Genomic DNA, 17999 nt, shown 5'->3' on the forward strand with positions numbered 1-17999 from the left:
CAAATAGCTCCGCGCGATGAGTCTGTTAATATATATGTGTGTGTATTGGCACGATTGTTCAATTAATTAGCCAATTTCGTTCATCATTATAAGTAGTAATAAGCTGAATTGAAAATAGGTAGCCTAATTCTAATACACGCAATGACTATTCATCATTACATTTTTATATTTATGTAGCCTACACAATAATATTCTTTTACACTGTAATCCTTTTGTTTTTAATATTTGGCATGTTTGTGTGATGCGCATCCCTGTGTGTAAATAAACGCAAACTAGCAAACACACTTGCGCTGCGCCTTGCGTCGCATTGCGCCGGGTGTATTATAGGGCCCCTCATCTGTTATCAGAGTTTTTTTTATTTATCAGTAGACATTAAACATACTGGCTCCTATTGGATATTTAATTGTGCAAGCTCATTTTTACATTTAGATTAATTTAATAACACATAATAACACTTATTGACACTGTTAAATGTAAATGCAAATCTCAAGATGAATATCATTTTTCCACACTGTACATTATAATGTTGTGTTGCCTAAGTAAATATTCATTTTTAATTTATTTAGCACAATTTGTCTGCCATTTATCATCTTATTGGTATCAGACAGAACTTTAATACCAGTTCATCCCTAGTTTATACAAATGTCAAACACTATTAATACCAAACACCTATGACACTATAAGGAAAAATCAAACTGACAATTTTCTCAACCATCCTTCTAACTTGCACTACGATTAATAGAAATACAGGTAGTTAACTCTGCACTCACATTGGACGTAATTGTAGCGTTCATGAAGCTTTCCATCCAGTTCTGTATATCCAGTTTTACACCAACAACTGAAACATTTAACAAAAATGAGTTTAGTTTTTAATTTTGCATCAGTTCATATTCTTAAATAAACATCAAACCAACATCAAAGCTCAAACCATAGAGGTTCATCCAAACACTGAGTATTACTAGTGGTCTATTATTAGTATATTACACATATCACACACACACACACACACACACATACATATAAAAAAAATATACAATACTGTGTATAAGATGTCGTTTTAGCAATGGAATAATGACCATATATAATTATTTATCAGTCTCTTTGTTAGAATATAACCAGAAAATACAGGAAATTTGTATGCATTATTTAAAAAAACAGAAAAAAAATGACTCCCCTTACACTTGAGCAATAGCAGGAACCTGGCTCTCTTAAACTTAAATGGAATGAAAAAGGACTGGAAGGCCAGGAAAACTTTCAAAATCTGACGAGAAGTTTCTTAGATTTTCTTCTTTGAGAAAATGGAATAAGTCCAGGTGGTCATACCAAATACTGATTTTTGCTTAAAGAAGCCATTTTGTTCAGAATTTTATTTTTTACATTTTATGTACATATTATATATATGAGACATGTACAATAGTTCTGTAATAAAAATGATTGTATGCACTATAAACAGAAAATCTATTCGTTTTTGAAAAGGCTATTGGTAGATTTTTCTAACTTAAAATAATGTCAGATTACTTGACCAGGCTGTTATGTTGGTTTATCACTACATACTTTGTTGTATCTTTCTTTACCAGTGACTATCTACAGCATATTCCCATGGTAAATACTGAAACTACAACGTCAGACTCTCACCTGCTGGTTTCAGCATGAATTCATCAATTCTCAGGTCCATCGCTCTGCTCACTAAAACTGATTCTTGAGTTACTGATAAAGAGAGGACAGAAAATGTAAATTAATCCATAGGAAAAGTGGGATATGCCTGTGTAATGATCACAAACTTACAATTCATGAATGGCTCTGATGTAAATACATAAACATCATTGTCCAGACTTCTCTTGTAGAAACTGGAATCGTACATTTCTGCCTCTTTGGTCCATTCTGGACCAGCACTGCAAAACACACACACACACACAGACAATTTTAGTCTTATGGGCCTGCCTGGTATTCCTAAAACTTAAAAATATAACAGTACCTCGCAGGATAGACTCTAGTGACACCGCCATCTGTCGCCACAAACTTAGCCTTGATTCTGTCATTCCTGACAATCACAAAAATAAATAGGCTAAATTAGACTGAAAGAAGCATACTCACGGCAATCAGTGTTTAAATGAATATATGAAGTTCTCTGAAAATTTCTGCTAGCATTTAAGCTTCTCTTTTGTGGAACACAAAATGAGATGTTTAGCAGAATGTTCATGCTGCTCTTTTCCATACAATAAAAGCATACAGTGCCCAAACACCTAAAAGGACAAAACAGCATCATAAAAGACATTTTTTTTTATGCTCTTTTGTCCATTTTGAAACTTGACAGCTCACTATATGCTTTCATTGTATGGAAAAGAGCAGTGTGAACATAGTTTAAAACCTTTTGAGTCTCCACAACATGAGGAGAGTAAATGATGCCAGAAATTTTATTTTCAAGTGCTCTATCCTAAGTTAAGCTTAAATTAATGTGGCCTTGTTTTTTTGAATTTATAATGCAAACCGGTGCAACTCACAGTCCCTGTTCGCTCCAGTGTTTGGCCAGTTCAGCAGTGATGCCAGCATCCAGCAGCAGTCTGTTTATTAGGTCCATTTTACCTGATGAACCATGGACAAATAAAAAGACCTCAGTTAACATCTCGCCATCCCTTTAACATCGCAACGAGTATCAAAATGACTCCCACTACAGGAGCAAAATCTAACAGAGGATCAATAGGCACAAAACAAAGCTTTACGTCATTCTAAGCTTCACCTTTGACTTGATAAATGCATAAACACCTGTTGGTCATGAGTAAGAACAGGCTCCACATTCTGACCTTTGAGGCAACCGATGCCAAAGCCATAAAGAAGTAGAACTTCATAAAAAGAGAGCGAGACAGCAACGCAAAAACGAGGCGGGAAAGTAACACGCAGATTAATTTTCCGAGACGTGAAACACGACTGTATTCTTCAGCGGTATGAAACGTCAGTAAGTGTTCAAAGGTTTTTAGTTTTTTTTGGTGTGGGCATGTTCAGAACGTTAGAGTGTTTTATAACATCGCACTGCAGTTCATTACCACAAAGCCTTTACGACAAAACACACACACTTCAGAAAGAGCAGCTGGTGTACAACTTTATTCCGCCCCCCTCTGCACGCAGCATGCTTTTCATTAGGACCTGATTGAGAGCAGCGCAAGAACACAATTCAACTGATCCGCCTGTGTTTGACAGCTAGGAAATCGTGGACTTAAAATACCAGGACTCTGTGACAAATAGCCACATAAATGAGCATTTACATTGCTATTGTTATTTTGCCGGTTACAAAATTGTATTGTCTGTGCTCATGAGGAAGTTTCATTCTTTGACCGAAAAAAAGTCAAAATCATTGTCTGTTGGTGATAGTGAGTGAATTCTTGCTCTGTTGGATTTGTTCAGTTAAGTTAAGTTCCTTGACCCTACCAATATACCAGCATACATCCTCTCTCTCTTTTTTTCTGTGACATGTCCTGCTTTTCCTCTTTCACACGGGGTAATTGGTGCAGATTTGGGGGGTGGGCTTGTAGGTATAAAGTATTACAGCCAAACCTACACATTCAACACATGTGCACCAAACCAAGTGATTACCGCAGCACCAACTGATCCTGATGAGATCAAAGCGGCCTGTGGAGAGGAAGGTGAGGGGAGGGAGGTGTCTGTGTGTGGGGGCAAAGGGAGGAGGTTTACTTAGCATTAACACAGTCAACAAGAGAACAATAAATATAATTAGATTGAAACTGAAACACACAAAACCCCTAAATTAATCAAGAAAAGGTGTATGAGAACAACTTTTGATGTAGGAGGCACTGCCATGCTTTTAAACAGAGCAAAAGTGGTTTGACTGTAAATAAAAGTTTTCATTTATCCAAGAACTTTTATCTAACATCAAAATATGGCTATTACTTGATTTTTGCACTATTTAGTGTATATATATATATATATATATATATATATATATATATAACAATTTTAAAAATGGGTTTAGGGTTAGTCGCTTAAAATTATGCATAATTTACTATCTTTACTATAGTCAGTAACATGCACAACAAAGATGAGTGTTAACCAATGTAATAATAAAAAATATTAAAGAAAATGTGTCACTGCAATAATTAGTAATAATATAATATGCTGCTATAAATCTAAAAAATATATAAAAAAATATGTATAAAATTTGAGTTTATTAAAAACTGTAATTGAAATATCAAGTAATAATATTTATAATACTATGTTAAAAACTATATCTACAAATTACAAAAACAGTCTTAAATGGTATGGTATTGGTATTATTTAGTAATATAATGTATTTATATATAATTTTTAAAATACCATTTTAAAGGTGCTAAAGAGGATGTTTTGTTTTATACATTTTTGCAATATTACTTGAAACTGTCTTTACTAACTGATAAAAGACTATTTATTAGGTGCACTGAAAGGAATAATATTAATATACATCATCTGTGCACGAGGTCGGGCCTTAAAAACATCAGCCAATCGTTTACGCGATCATCTGGCTTGTCAATCACTGCCATGACGTTCCTTGTGCGAGACGTGTGCGGCTGCGCACTCCAGTAACTTTCCACACTACAGGCGCCGCATGCAATGTTTTTGTCAGGAGACAGGAGTAACAACTGCAGATTATGAGTTACCTGCGGTGAGTCCGACATAATGAATCCACTAATACGACACAGCGAATGCCGGTGGTAAACACTTGTGTTCCAATACTCGTGCACGAGTTTTGGGAGGCGTTCCCTCGAAATGAGCTGTGAAGGAGGGGGGTTGTTCTTACGCATGCGCTCATTTCAAAAACTCACTAACAGTCTTTGGTTTCTCAGTCGACGAAAAGATCCTCTTTAGCACCTTTAAAGTGCAGCAAGTTTAAACTCATGAAATTAAACAAAATTAGTTATAAAATATATATAGTCAAACCAAAAATTATTCAGATATTTTTTATATTTTTTTACTAGTGGGTGCAGGACACTATAGTTCATTTATGTAAGTGAGGAAAGCAAAATAAAGTAAACTGTGACATATTATACCCTAAAATTCTTCATACAGTGGACAATCAGTAAAATTAATAAAAATTTGGAACCAAAAATTATTCAGACACTTTGAGCTGACCATGTTTGCTTAAGTGTTATCTGACATAATTAAGATTATTTTTTTCTGACACAGTTCAACTCTTGTGATATTTTATTACCATTTTTTAAACTTTAGTGAATAATTCATTAATGAATGAAATGTTCAAGGTGTCTGAATAAATTTTGGTTTGACTGTACATTTATTAGCTAATAGTAACTACTACTTTTAAGTAAAGTTGGTCAATTAAAGTAGTATTGCAGTATTGTGGAAAGTTACATTTAAAAGTAATGCATTACAATATTGCGTTACTACCTAAAAAAGTAACTCATTGCATTATTTAGTTACTTTTTATGGAAAGTAATGCATTATTTACATTTGAAAAACAAAGTAACGTGCGTTACTTATTTGAAAAAGTAACTCGAATATTCTGTTGTAAATTAAAAAGTAATGTGCTACTTTACTAGTTACTTGAAAAAAGTAATCTGATTACTGAAACTGGCATCAACGCTGCCAACGCTGGCGGTATGAATCCCTGACCTTCAAGCTATGGTACTGTTGCAGCCCAGAATGCTCTAGAAGATACTCATTACTCACACTGCGGGTTGTTGGGGGTCTTCGTGTCAATGTATTGATTGAAGTCGATGAGAAATTGTGTGATGTTGTCACTCTGAGCTTTCAGGTCTGTGCAGTAATCTCTAAAACATGGAAGAAGAACATTTCTCAGAATCATATGGAGTTCAGAACAACATGAAGGTAAATAAACAGTCACAGCCTTTTTTGGGTGAACTATCCCTTTAAGAAACTGACCTGGGTGCTATTAAAGTATATCCGTACTCCTCAAATTTGTCCACCTGCAGGCTTTCAGAAACTGAAAGAAAATATCAGAAATCTGTAAGATCAAAGATCATTTCAATAAGTTCTGTCATTACAGCGTGGTAAAATAATATAACACAGATATATTCAGAATAAAAACAGACCCCAGAACTTACAGGTACATTCAAAATGACCTGACAGTGAAACACAACTCTACAGACAGCAGGCCACTGCACAACAGCTTGTAAAAATATGTCTCTGAGCTTCTGTCTAGTTATCTGCTGTGACACCCTGCTGTTCAGACACACGACCTCACATACGGGTGGTCCAGTGAGAGAAAGCTATCCCATTACATTTTATTAAAATAAGCAGAAAATAATCAACTAAAATAGAAGGAAATAAATGGAAATTGTGAACGTTTTAGGATTGTGTTAAATTCAAAGCAAATAAAAAAAAATAGATTTAAGATTGCACTAATAAATAATAATAAAAAATAATTTTTTACATTAATGTCTCCTTTGTGCTATGTTTGTGAGTATGTTTGTTTTTCCTGAAACCAGATGATGGACTCTCAAACATGGGAGAGGTCAGACGTTATATTCAGAGGGTTCAAACATGAAGGAAAAGACAAAAGGGAGAGAAAAACAGTACTTGCCAGTTTCTTCTGAAGGGTCAAATGCCGCAAAGAGGGAAAGGAGGGAGCGATTTACCGAGGAGAGGAGGGAAAGAGAGGCAGAGAAACAGGGTAAAACCACAGGGGTCAAAGGTCACCAATATTTTATTCACAGAACAAGCCTTGAATAAAAATATTGCATTCTGATCTAAGGTTTTCTGCTCATTGTAAATTAAAAGACAAGAAACGTTAATGAATTATGCATTCACATGAGCCAAGAGAAATGATAGATGGAGGGGGGAAAAATGTCATGCAGAAAATAATTATAAGTCACATTAACAGTGACTTTCTTTAAAATAAACGTCATTTGATTTGATATTTTGTGTGGCTAAACTGTCCAAATAATTTTCGAGGCCACTATATTTTCAATTGCTTGGCATTAAACTTTTCTTATTCAATCTCTGTGATGGTATCATATATAAAAGGACAAAAAAGTGGTAAAATATGGATTGAGGGGTGTAAAATATAGCTTGGCGTATGTGCTGTCACAGGGAAAAGCTGAGATCTGGTGGCAGATGAGTGATTAGTACAGACTGTTATTGCAGAACAGTAACGTTAGAAGCCTTGAAGTTGCACTGTCCTGTTAAAGTTAAAAAGGGACACACACATACCACATCTGCACCTGGACATGAGCACGTGGACCCAACACACACACGGAAGAGATGCTTTCTAAAGAGCGAGGCCTGTATTTTGTTAAACCGCCCCTTTACGAGGCTTTGAAAGCATCCAGATGATTCAGAGAGCGGAGGGGCGGAGATAAAAGTACCGGTTCAGAGCACAAAGAGTCACACTCATGTCCTCTGCGGTTTCACCTACCAAACCTCCAGGAAAACATCAACTAAACATCTCCTGATGCTCTCACACATACACACACACTCACAAAATCTCAAGCCCAGTAAGGAAATGTAATAGTCACACTTTATGACACTCATACCATTGACAAACACAGTGAAGTTGCAAAGAGAGAACAAATCTAAAATGCTTAACTGAGCTGGGAAACATTTACACATGCAAAGCAGACACAGAAGTGTGAGAGTATGTGTGTTCATGCATTATTTTCTATGGTGACTGTGATTTAGATACTGTAAGTGTAGAGCAGGTGTTAGTATTAGAGATAGACCGATAAGAAAAAAAAAATCTAAAAATCTAGTTTTATATATATATATATGCCAAATTGTTTAAAATGTTTTTTTTTTTCATTATAATATTAGGAGAGCTGGATCACCCTGATATTTTTTTTTACTTTAAAAAAGAAATTTAATGTAAAATTTAAAACAAATTCATCAAAGATGATGTGTAGTCATTGTATGTGTGTGAACTGCATTTTTGTCATGTAATTTTTGAATAAATAATAGCCCGAATGAGTTGAAAGAGTGCATACTATCAATAAAATGGGTCAAATTTGGATTAAAGTCTTTATTTACAATGAACAAATCAGAAAATCTGAAAGACGATTCCATCTAAACCTGGATATATTCACAAAAAACAATACCAGCCGATCTCTAGAGAGTATCACTGGACACTGTGAGAATGAAATACAGAAGGAAAATACTTGCCGGAATTTTCTGAGGGTCTCCAAGCTATAGACAGACAGGGAAAGGAGGAGGAGGAGAGATGGAGAGAAAAACAAGGCAAAATAAAGGAAGGAACATGATGGATTTCACAATATTTTATTCAACACCAGAAGCTTTGAATAAGAATATTGTACAGGAACTGTGAGGGCTCTCCTGAATGGAGGGGCATTTGAGATTGGCTTTCCTCTCCCAAAAGCCACATGAGAGAGGACGAGAGGGTAAACACGCACACAGAGGTGCATCTGGAAGAAAAAACGGGGTGTAATATGCACAGGGTGAGACGCTTTTGCAGTTAAGGGGGTCGTCGTCCCGTCTGGCGAATGCTCTTGAAGACAGACCACAACTGAGGAACCATGCTGTTACATCTCCAGAGGAGGTGAGGGAGAGATGTCAAAAAAGAGATGTGAAATGGACGGAGGGCACAGAGTTGAGCTGTGGGGGGCTCTTTGGATAAAAACCAGGAGCTCACGCTATGGCTTGCCCGAGAGATTCTACTGAGTTTGATAAAGGTGAGTGATGCTCCGGTGGGTACTTACATTTGGCCTGAGTGATGGTATCTCCTATAGTGGCCTTGATGTAGCTCACACTGTAATTGGGTAGAACTAAAGCAAGACTACAGAGAGAAGACACAAGAAATAAATGATAATGAAAAAGCAGTAGTCTTCCTGACATTATTTGAAGTGAGAAATTAAAGGATTAGTTCACTTCAGAAATAAAATTTCCTGATAATTTACTCGCTCCCATGTCATCCAAGATGTTTATGCCTATCTTTCTTCAGTCGAAAATAAATTAAGGTTTTTGAGGAAAACATTGCAGGATTTTTCTCCTTATAGTGGACTTCAACAGGGTACAACGGATGGAAGGTCCAAACTGCGGTTTCAATGCAGCTTTAAATGGCTCTACATGATCCCAGACGAGAAATAAGGGCCTTATCTAGAGAAACAATTGGCCATTTTCTAAATAAAAAATAAAAATGTATATACTTAACCACAAATGCTCGTCTTGCACTAGCTCTGCAATGCGGCACGCATTACGTAATCATGTTGGAAAGTTCACATGTGACGTAGGCGAAAGTACTGCAATAGGGCGAACAACTTTTTTTTCTTCCTTTCCATTTTTTCCTTTCCTTCAAACTTCAAAATTGTCTGACATCGTTGTTTTACCTTTTTTTGCAAAAACCGTTTGACTTAGTCTTTGCACGTTCTCTTTGTAAACACTTGCTTGGTACTTCTGCCTATGTCACGCAAGATCTTTACGTTAACGTTAGTGGCGCATTGCAGAGCAGTGCAAGATGAGCATTTGTGGTTAAAAGTATATAAATTTTGTATTCATTTTTTTACAAAAAGACCAATCGTTTTGCTAGATAAGACCCTTATTCCTCGTCTGGGATCGTGTAGAGCCCTTTGAAACTGCATTGAAACTCCAATATGGACCTTCAACCTGTTGTACCCCAGTGAAGTCCACTATATGGACAAAAATCCTGGAATGTTTTCCTCAAAAACCTTAATTTCTTTTCGACTGAAGAAAGAAAGACATAAACATCTTGGATGACATGGGGGGTGAGTAAATTATCAGGAAATTTTAATTCTGAAGTGAACTAATCCTTTAACATCCTGTAAAAATCAAAATTGGTGTTTTGTAGCTTTTAGCCCATGCAGGTTGCAATTTATAGATTCAAATTTAAATGTAGGAGATTTCACCCTCATTCTATGCACAAATTACTTATGGGAGTATAATGTCTGTTGAATACAGTTCATTGTGACTTTGAACAGTGCCCTCTAGTGGCAATTATAAGAAACATTCATATGTTCACTTTTACCCCACAGAAACAAACACAACTCAACATGTAACAAAGATTAAAACAGATTGTCAGACCTGTAGTCTGTCTTGCTGACTGGAGCCCAAGTGTAGGTTCTGAAGCCCCTGTCTATGTAACGCTGCAATGAGAATAAAACAACCACAGTTAATGGTTCAGTGAACTATTCATCTCCGTTTTTATCAACCACAATGTGTTTTGTGCTGTTAATTATCACCTGAGATACTTAGAAACTAATAAAAAGACAATTAGTACATTTTAATGTTTGATTTTAAGGCCATTTTAAATATTTAAACATTTTTTCTGAACCCCAAATCTGGGTTCTAAAGTAAAACCAGCTGAGAAGCACTGCTTGTTTAAAGCATGCACAATTACCTTATCTTGTGACTTCATAAATGTGTGGAATTCCTTTTGACCCTTCTGACCATCTATCATGCTTCTTCTGATCTACAGACAGACAGAAAGTCAGACAGACAGACAGGTGTGTCGCCGATTGCTGTAAATACGTCACTGGATCTTCAAAAGCCGACACAGAGTATTACTTTCAACTAAAACGGGACATTGCTTTCATTTACTATTGTAATCTAATGTTCCGTTAGTAACTCTCAAGTGAGAAAATCAGTCATTTGGGCTGTGAAGTGAGAAAATTATATTTTTTATATCCAACATGAAATCACACAGGACTGAGAATTAACTTCGCTGTTTGTTGATGCTTCGATAATCACTTTGTTATGACTTCAACAGCTGTACGACAGAGCACAAGGGATGTTACAAAATCAAAATCAGACCAGCTTTGAATCTGAACGCTGATATCAGATTTTTTGAGCTTAAAGGGACTGAAAATTCTGTTAATTACTCTTGTCAAGAACATATTCTGAGAAAAAAAGTTCAGAGTTTGTTTGGTTGTTGTTGATGTTTTGTTCATGCAATCCAATTGTTCGCAAACACTCTCTCGCCATACATCATGTTCTCACACAGTGAAAAATACATCGCGGAGCAAAGAGGACACTGACAACGCATCGTCAGACAAGACAGAGTAGGTTACTTTTGATATGAAAAAGTCTCAAATTTCAAATTTTGTCATTTTTAAAGAAATAGTGACAGATCGCTGTAGCGCCTAAGCGGCTCATGAACCGATAATCTCTCTACTAGTTCATTTATAGCATCAAATAAACATGAATGAACATCATAAGGAATGTTGTTTCAATCGTGGAAAGACATCAGTATACACCATATTCAAGTTCAAGTCCACCTACGTTAATCTACTAACTTCCCTGACTGCTTTGTCGGACAAAATGGCAGATTCGGTGATATGATTGGTAAGACTGCCTGTCAATCAAACTCCTGGCGAAGGGTCAAGTTCAACTGGGTCCACTGACCTTCATTGTACGGATAAAAAATCTAATCTTTTCTGTCGTGCAGAAGAATGAACGTCATACATGTTTGCTCTCACCTTTACTTTCATTTCATCCTCTAGTTCTGCATCCAGGAAGTCCAACGTCACGGGTTCCTGAGACTTGAGATCCTGCAGACAAACAACAACAACTTTCAAAGCAATACCATAAATCAATACTGGTCAACACACCATATTTGTGTGTAAAAATATTTACGAATGAGTCACTTTTTCCTCGAAGAAGTGCCTAATGAGGAGCCGTTTCTCAACATTCCTACTTTGTTCCATACAAAGTGTTCACTAATCCCATGGATCACTGACTAAACATTTACTAATTGTCATGCACGTGTTTTGAATAAATGCTCTCTTTGTCGTTTCATCTGTGAACTAAACAGAACAATTGTGTTTGGATTGAACAAATGATATTCATTACAAAGGACAGATGACCTCTGCGGATTTGGGTGGCCTGCATTATTTCATCATAACCTGTAGTGAAGGTTCTTCAGCCATGCACAACTGACCAACGCACGGTTATGAGCAGCTATGTCTAAGAAGAGAGAAAGAAATATGAGTGAGAACTGTACCTTTGGCTGAAGGTTGGGATGAAGTAGCACATAGCCGTTGGGATCAATGGCGAAGTAATATCCATTTGGCCCGAGCTTTATAGAAAAAATGACAAGAGTGATGAAGATTCTGTAACATATGATAGGCTGTTTTTGTTATTGCACCTTTAAGACAGCAAAATTACATTTGTTATTATTGTACATTATTATATATTATTGTATTTTAGCTATTTTAGTTTAATTCTAATCATTTTAAAAACATGAACATTTATTTCTTATTAAAAAAATGAAACTTTATTACATAAAAAATGAATCAAATAAGTATATTTAGGACATTAACCATGTGAACTCAAAAAAAGGCCAAAATCAGGCACAAAAGGTCAGATTTCCTTGCTTTCATTGAATAAGTATGTCTATATTTAAGATTTATCTTTTTTTCAAAAGAGTTGGGAAAATGATTTAACACGATATGACCTATTTAAATTTATTTGGCATTAAAAACAAATAAAAAAAAGGAATGCAACAGCACTGAACTTGACCCAGTTGCTACAGTTCAATGCAATGGTTGTGCAAGTTCTTCGATGTTGCAAACCATCGGTCGTAAATAAAGAAGTGCAGATTGCGCCCACACGCTCTCTCACGCCTTACAGTGTAATGTGGAGTCAGTCTCTTGATGTCGTCCAGAGACACGTCTACGGCCATCACCCCCAGAATCAACTGGCTCTGGTTCTGCAATTGATAACAGGGATTTAGAAAACAGATCTGGTTCCACATCAGCTCATCTGATTCATAAGACAAACATGACTTAACTGCAAACACAAATGTGCCACAAAATAGTACCTTAGACTTGTCTCCACTGTTCTTGGTTTTGTTGAATACTGGCAAAGTGCCTGTAATCACAAGGCCCAGTTCCTGCAACACAACCAACAGCAATTTAGTGCTTTTGAATCGGTCTAATTTAACAAATATACTGATATATAAGAGTTGAAGTACCAGGGCATCCACGTAAACGTTGGTCCACTGCACATTTTGTGCTTTCTTGGCTGCTTTCACCATGGGTCTGCCCAACACATCTAAGTACTCCTGTAAGTAAGAAAGTCTGGTTACATTTATATATGATGCTGGAGAGCAGTCACGTTTATGCACTAAAGTGTTATTGTCATATACCTGGGTGTTGATCCTTATGGCTCCAATGGATGGAATCTCATAATAATAACCTGCAGGAAAACTTAACATCTTAAAACATGATTATACAGTAGTTTGTGAAAGTCTTGGGCATGTTAGTATTTTCACACACAAAAAAAGGTTATAAGCCAGTTATTTATGTTTTTTGCTGTAGTGTGTCAGTAGGAAATACAGTGAGATATTTGTATACACAGGGAGTCTAACAACAGCCGGTATGCTCCACACGGAGATCTGATCTCACCATCATTGAGTCCATCTGGGATTACATGAAGAAACAGAAAAAACTAAGACAGACTAAATCCAGAAGAACTGCGGCAACATCTCCAAATGCTTGAAGAAACCTACCTGCAAAGTTGTCAGACTCCCTATGCATACAAAAATCTCACTGGATTATTACAATTAATGGCAAAATGAATTTTTGGAAATGTAAACTGACATTTCCTGCTGACACACTACGGCAAAATATATAAATAACTGGCTTAAAAAAACCTACTAAACTAACTAAGAATTTTGCACAGTACTGCATACAGAATATATGCAAAACAAAAGTGTCCCTAAATCATTACATTTCAGTGTGTTTTACCTTTGTTATTGCAAGCCATCCATTGAATTGGTGTCTTATCATAGTTATGCTGGCCCACAGAAAAGGTGAAGATTCGAACCTGAGAAAAGAGAGAAACAAATGGATATTGACATGATTATAGTGGAAAAGTAGGTGTATGCGTGTACATATTAGCTGTACTTTGAGGATATATTAACAAAACCTTCATTTGGGACATCTAAGTATATATTGATGTCTAAAAATATATAATTAAATATGATATATTAAATAGTATAGACACACACACACGTGCGTCTAGTTTACTATTCATGTGGGAACTCTCCATAGACATAATGGTTTTTATACTCTGCTGTTCTATACTTTAAATTGTATATTCTGTCCCCTTACACTAACCCTACCCCTAAATCTAGCCCACAAATTTGTATATAATGACATGGTTATTACACTGGTATTACGACGTAAACATGTTTTATGAGGATATTTCATGCGTCCTCATATTTCAAAAATAGCTTTAAAAAATACTAAATGTTTTATTAAAAATGTACGTTTTCTGTGATGGGTAGTTTTAGGAGTAGGGGTAGTGTAGGGGGATAGAATATACAGTTTATACAGTGTAAAACCATTACGCCTATGTAATGTCCTCACTAAGATAGCAAAACACCTGTGTGTGTGTGTGTGTGTGTGTGTGTGTGTGTGCGTGTGTGTGTATGTGGTTCCTCACCTTCTTTTCATGGTTGTACTCTTCAAAGATCTCTGAAGCTCTGTCCTCCCCTCCGTCAGTGAATAGCATGATGATCTTATTACAGTTTGCTCTTGAAACATTCATCTATGAAAGGAACAAATCATATTGCATTCTGTAAGATTCTGGCCTTACAATAAGAGTCCAAGAAAAATGAGACCCAATAAACCACCGTGATGCCTCTAATATTCACTGTTACTTTTCATAAAATTTGCTGCTGTCAAAATCTGAAATGCTCTGAAAATGTTATTAGTGGAGTTTTGTTGATTATAACCAGTACAGGCCACAAGATGGCGCAGTAAAGTAAAAATTGTCTTAACATTAAACTTGTTATCTGGTAGGAAGTTCTGTAATGCACAAAACCACAATCTTTGTATATCTCAATACACATAATACAAAACATATGGGTCACACATATCTGTATATATATATATAAAAAAAAAAAACTCAACCACAAAGGGAGAGTTTCGTATCTGATTGACAAAAAAGTAGGCTATATGTTGTGAATAAACATTTGTTAGTTCTGAGGAGTAATATTTTGGCCCCACAATGTTTCTTCTCTCTTGTTTACTTATTTAAGTGCCATTATCTATTCTTACTGAGGAGAGCTGGTGAAAAGCCTCCTTGAAGCCGATTTTATAGTCAGTGGTGCCGTTCGCTGTGATCTTCTGTACTGCCTCCTTCAGAATCTTCTTATTGCGGACGTTCGCTTGAACCAGGTTTTCAAAGCAGGCGACCGACTTGGCCGAATTGTTGAACTGAAATCATAGAAAAGCATTGTTCTTAGTTGGTTAGTTATCAGTAAAAATCTATGAAAATTGTGAGTTACAGTACATCTCACTCGCACAAATGCAAGGACAGTTATGAAATCATTTTACATCATTCAGATTCAAGGCTTTGTTCGGTTCCACTATACAAGTCCCATGGCTCAGTGCCAGCAATACACTTAGAGCACTGTTGCCTAATTTCATTAACGTCAAGCTAACGTCACACAGCTGGAGTCAGGCCATAAAACACAAGCGCAAAGCTATTAAAGGAATAGAGGAAGAAAGTTAATTGAAAGTATACAAAACAACTCACTTACTTGAAAGCAGAATACAGAGTTTGTGATTTTTATTCCTGTCAGTGGTCTCACAAACATAATGAAATAAACGATGCATTTCATAAATAAATTGCACAGCGTCTGAAGCAGAGCATGATGGGAAACATCAATAATTCTTTGGCCTGCCGCCTCAGCGGTGCCTAACTGAAACCGCAAAAAAACTAACTATGACGTTATGGATGCTTGGAGGCTCAGTGCCTTTGTTTCCCTTCCAATTTTCTATTCCTACTCAGCAGGAATCCAGATTTTTGAGTTCATCATTCAAACAGGCACTCACCAACACACTTATCTCCTGTATACTCACAGAGACAATGTTGACGTAATCATCATCAGAGAGGGTTTCCAGCATCTCACTGACAGAAGTGCGAATGAGCTTCAACGTCAGGCCCGACACACTTCCACTCCTACAGAGAAGCGCAGCATAGTTACAACATGTTTATTACTATATAATTACTACACTCACTACAAAATATTAGATTTATTCACGTTTTCAGTCATTTTATTTGACTTGAATGTCAGGCTCAACACACTTGCACTTCTACAGAGAAGCACATCACAGTTATATAATAATATTAATAATAATCTTTATTTAATATAACGCCTTTAAAAGTTACATCTCAAAGCGCTTTACAAGCTTAAAAATGAATTGATCATACATATAACACAAAGAAATCACATAAAAGCTATCCTGAAAAAAATGGGTTTTAAGGGCAGATTTAAAAACTCTAAATGATTCTGCCTGTTTGATCTCAATGGGAAGAGAATTCCAAAGATTTGGTGCACAAGAAGAAAAGGCCAGGTCACCCATAGAGTGTAAACGAGTAGGAGGAACAACTAAAAGACCAGAATCGGAGGAGCGGAGATCACGCCTTAGAGTGTAGACAGTTAGAAGTGATGTTCTTTGATTTTGCTGAAAAGAATACAACAAACTCAAAAATACAAAAGAGAGCTTACAGAAAACAAGACTTAGAGAACAAAGGACAAAAAAAAGACTAGCCTGAACAACAACAACAAAAGTCATATTTTTTTACAAAAGTAAAAAATACAACCAAAAACACACTTACAGAGAAGACTAAAGCACATTTATTTTTTTAACGGCTCCAGAACTGACATGCTGGATCAGGTTTTTATGGGTTAATAATCACTCTGTGATTCCGAAGGGAGGAGTGTGGGCTTCAGTGTTTAGTCATTAAGCTAAACTACACTGATTGGCTAAAGCTGATCTACACTAATCAGCCCTTCCATGGATTTTGCAGGATTTTTTTCTGATTTTTGCGGCCTAAAATGACTGAATTTGTGGCGGCTTTTCTCAAAATTTGCGCCAATATTTACAGCATGTTTTCATGGTTTCACAGAAATCATCGCCCCCAGTGGTGAAACATTGAAATTTCAAAACGTTTCAAAACACTTATGACGTAATGAAGCCTCATTTACTGAAATCACGTGACTTTGGCAGTTTGATACACGCTCCGAACCACTGATTCGAAACAAAAGATTGGGAAAGCTGCGAAGCTTCATAAAGCAGTGTTTTGAAATCACTCATCACTTGAGTTGAGATGCAGATAATATTAACTTTTTTTATTATTTTAATAAATATTAAAAATATATACTAGGATGTGGAAATGGCTAATAAGCCAATAAGTGCTCCTCTGCAGCATTTTTATTTCTAAGTAAGTGTTTGCTTTCCTACATTGTGAAACTAGTTTTACAAATGGGGACAAACTATTAAGTATGAACAATAATGGGTAACACTCTAGAATAATGGTCTGTCAATAATAAGTAACTATGCAGTAAGTAATGCAGGACTAATGAGTAGTATTACATTAACACTTCAGCTACTACTATTAACTAATATAGAAACAAGCTTAAAGGTCCCGTTTTTCGTGGTTTTTTTGAAGCTTTGATTGTGTTTATAGTGTGCAATATAACATGTGTTCATGTTTCGCGTGTAAAAAAAAACACAGTATTTTTCACATAATTTACTTATCTGTATACCGCTGTTTCCACTGTCATAAAAACGGGCTGATGACTTCCTTGTTCTATGAAGTCCCTCCTTCAGAAATACGTAACGAGTTCTGATTGTACCAGCGGTTCCTGTGTTGTGATTCGACAGCACCTTGCCCGGAAAGGTCACGCCTCTTACCATAACGTGGAGATGCATGCGCTCAGTGTTATTGTAAACATGTCTTTAATTTTACCCTATCAATTTGAGCCAGAATCAGACCCGGTGATTGGACTGCGGGATGAAAATAACAGCGTTTCAACGACATGGCGACAAACACACTCTACAAATGCAACTCTTGTGTATTCCTGTGGGCGGAGGTTAGTCAAAAAACTGTTTTAGTGACATCATTAAAGAAGGAAGTAGAGGGATGTAGTCCAAACTGGCCGTTCGATGTAGGCGACTTCTGTTAAATAAAATATTTTTACTCTGAATATAGTCATAAAATGCATCATTAATTACTCAAGTGTTACCTAGTCACTATGAAAATTTTCTTTT

At 36.2% G+C, this 17999-nt stretch overlaps 1 protein-coding gene across 6 annotated transcripts in view; it reads right to left on the minus strand.

Moving 5' to 3' along the window:
- cacna2d1a (calcium channel, voltage-dependent, alpha 2/delta subunit 1a) overlaps positions 1 to 17999 on the minus strand; it is a 93916-nt gene that overhangs the window by 13043 nt on the left and 62874 nt on the right. For 3 of the 6 annotated variants that reach the window (XM_048157069.1, XM_048157070.1, XM_048157066.1), the window contains exons 10-31: positions 15804 to 15903; positions 14997 to 15155; positions 14380 to 14484; positions 13680 to 13758; positions 13079 to 13128; positions 12905 to 12994; positions 12752 to 12823; positions 12560 to 12640; positions 11933 to 12007; positions 11409 to 11480; positions 10331 to 10402; positions 10015 to 10076; positions 8676 to 8752; positions 8122 to 8145; positions 6548 to 6556; positions 5887 to 5947; positions 5674 to 5774; positions 2502 to 2583; positions 1976 to 2041; positions 1786 to 1892; positions 1636 to 1707; positions 771 to 838 (exon numbers count right to left, since the gene is read on the minus strand). In XM_048157069.1, coding sequence (XP_048013026.1) covers positions 771 to 838; positions 1636 to 1707; positions 1786 to 1892; positions 1976 to 2041; positions 2502 to 2583; positions 5674 to 5774; positions 5887 to 5947; positions 6548 to 6556; positions 8122 to 8145; positions 8676 to 8752; positions 10015 to 10076; positions 10331 to 10402; positions 11409 to 11480; positions 11933 to 12007; positions 12560 to 12640; positions 12752 to 12823; positions 12905 to 12994; positions 13079 to 13128; positions 13680 to 13758; positions 14380 to 14484; positions 14997 to 15155; positions 15804 to 15903 — 1684 coding nt within the window. The remainder of the gene's footprint in view (positions 1 to 770; positions 839 to 1635; positions 1708 to 1785; positions 1893 to 1975; positions 2042 to 2501; positions 2584 to 5673; positions 5775 to 5886; positions 5948 to 6547; positions 6557 to 8121; positions 8146 to 8675; positions 8753 to 10014; positions 10077 to 10330; positions 10403 to 11408; positions 11481 to 11932; positions 12008 to 12559; positions 12641 to 12751; positions 12824 to 12904; positions 12995 to 13078; positions 13129 to 13679; positions 13759 to 14379; positions 14485 to 14996; positions 15156 to 15803; positions 15904 to 17999) is intronic. The other 3 variants (XM_048157071.1, XM_048157068.1, XM_048157067.1) reach the window with 2 other exon arrangements.

The sequence above is a fragment of the Megalobrama amblycephala genome, linkage group LG14 (assembly GCF_018812025.1).
Source record: "Megalobrama amblycephala isolate DHTTF-2021 linkage group LG14, ASM1881202v1, whole genome shotgun sequence".
Classification (NCBI taxonomy): domain Eukaryota; kingdom Metazoa; phylum Chordata; class Actinopteri; order Cypriniformes; family Xenocyprididae; genus Megalobrama; species Megalobrama amblycephala.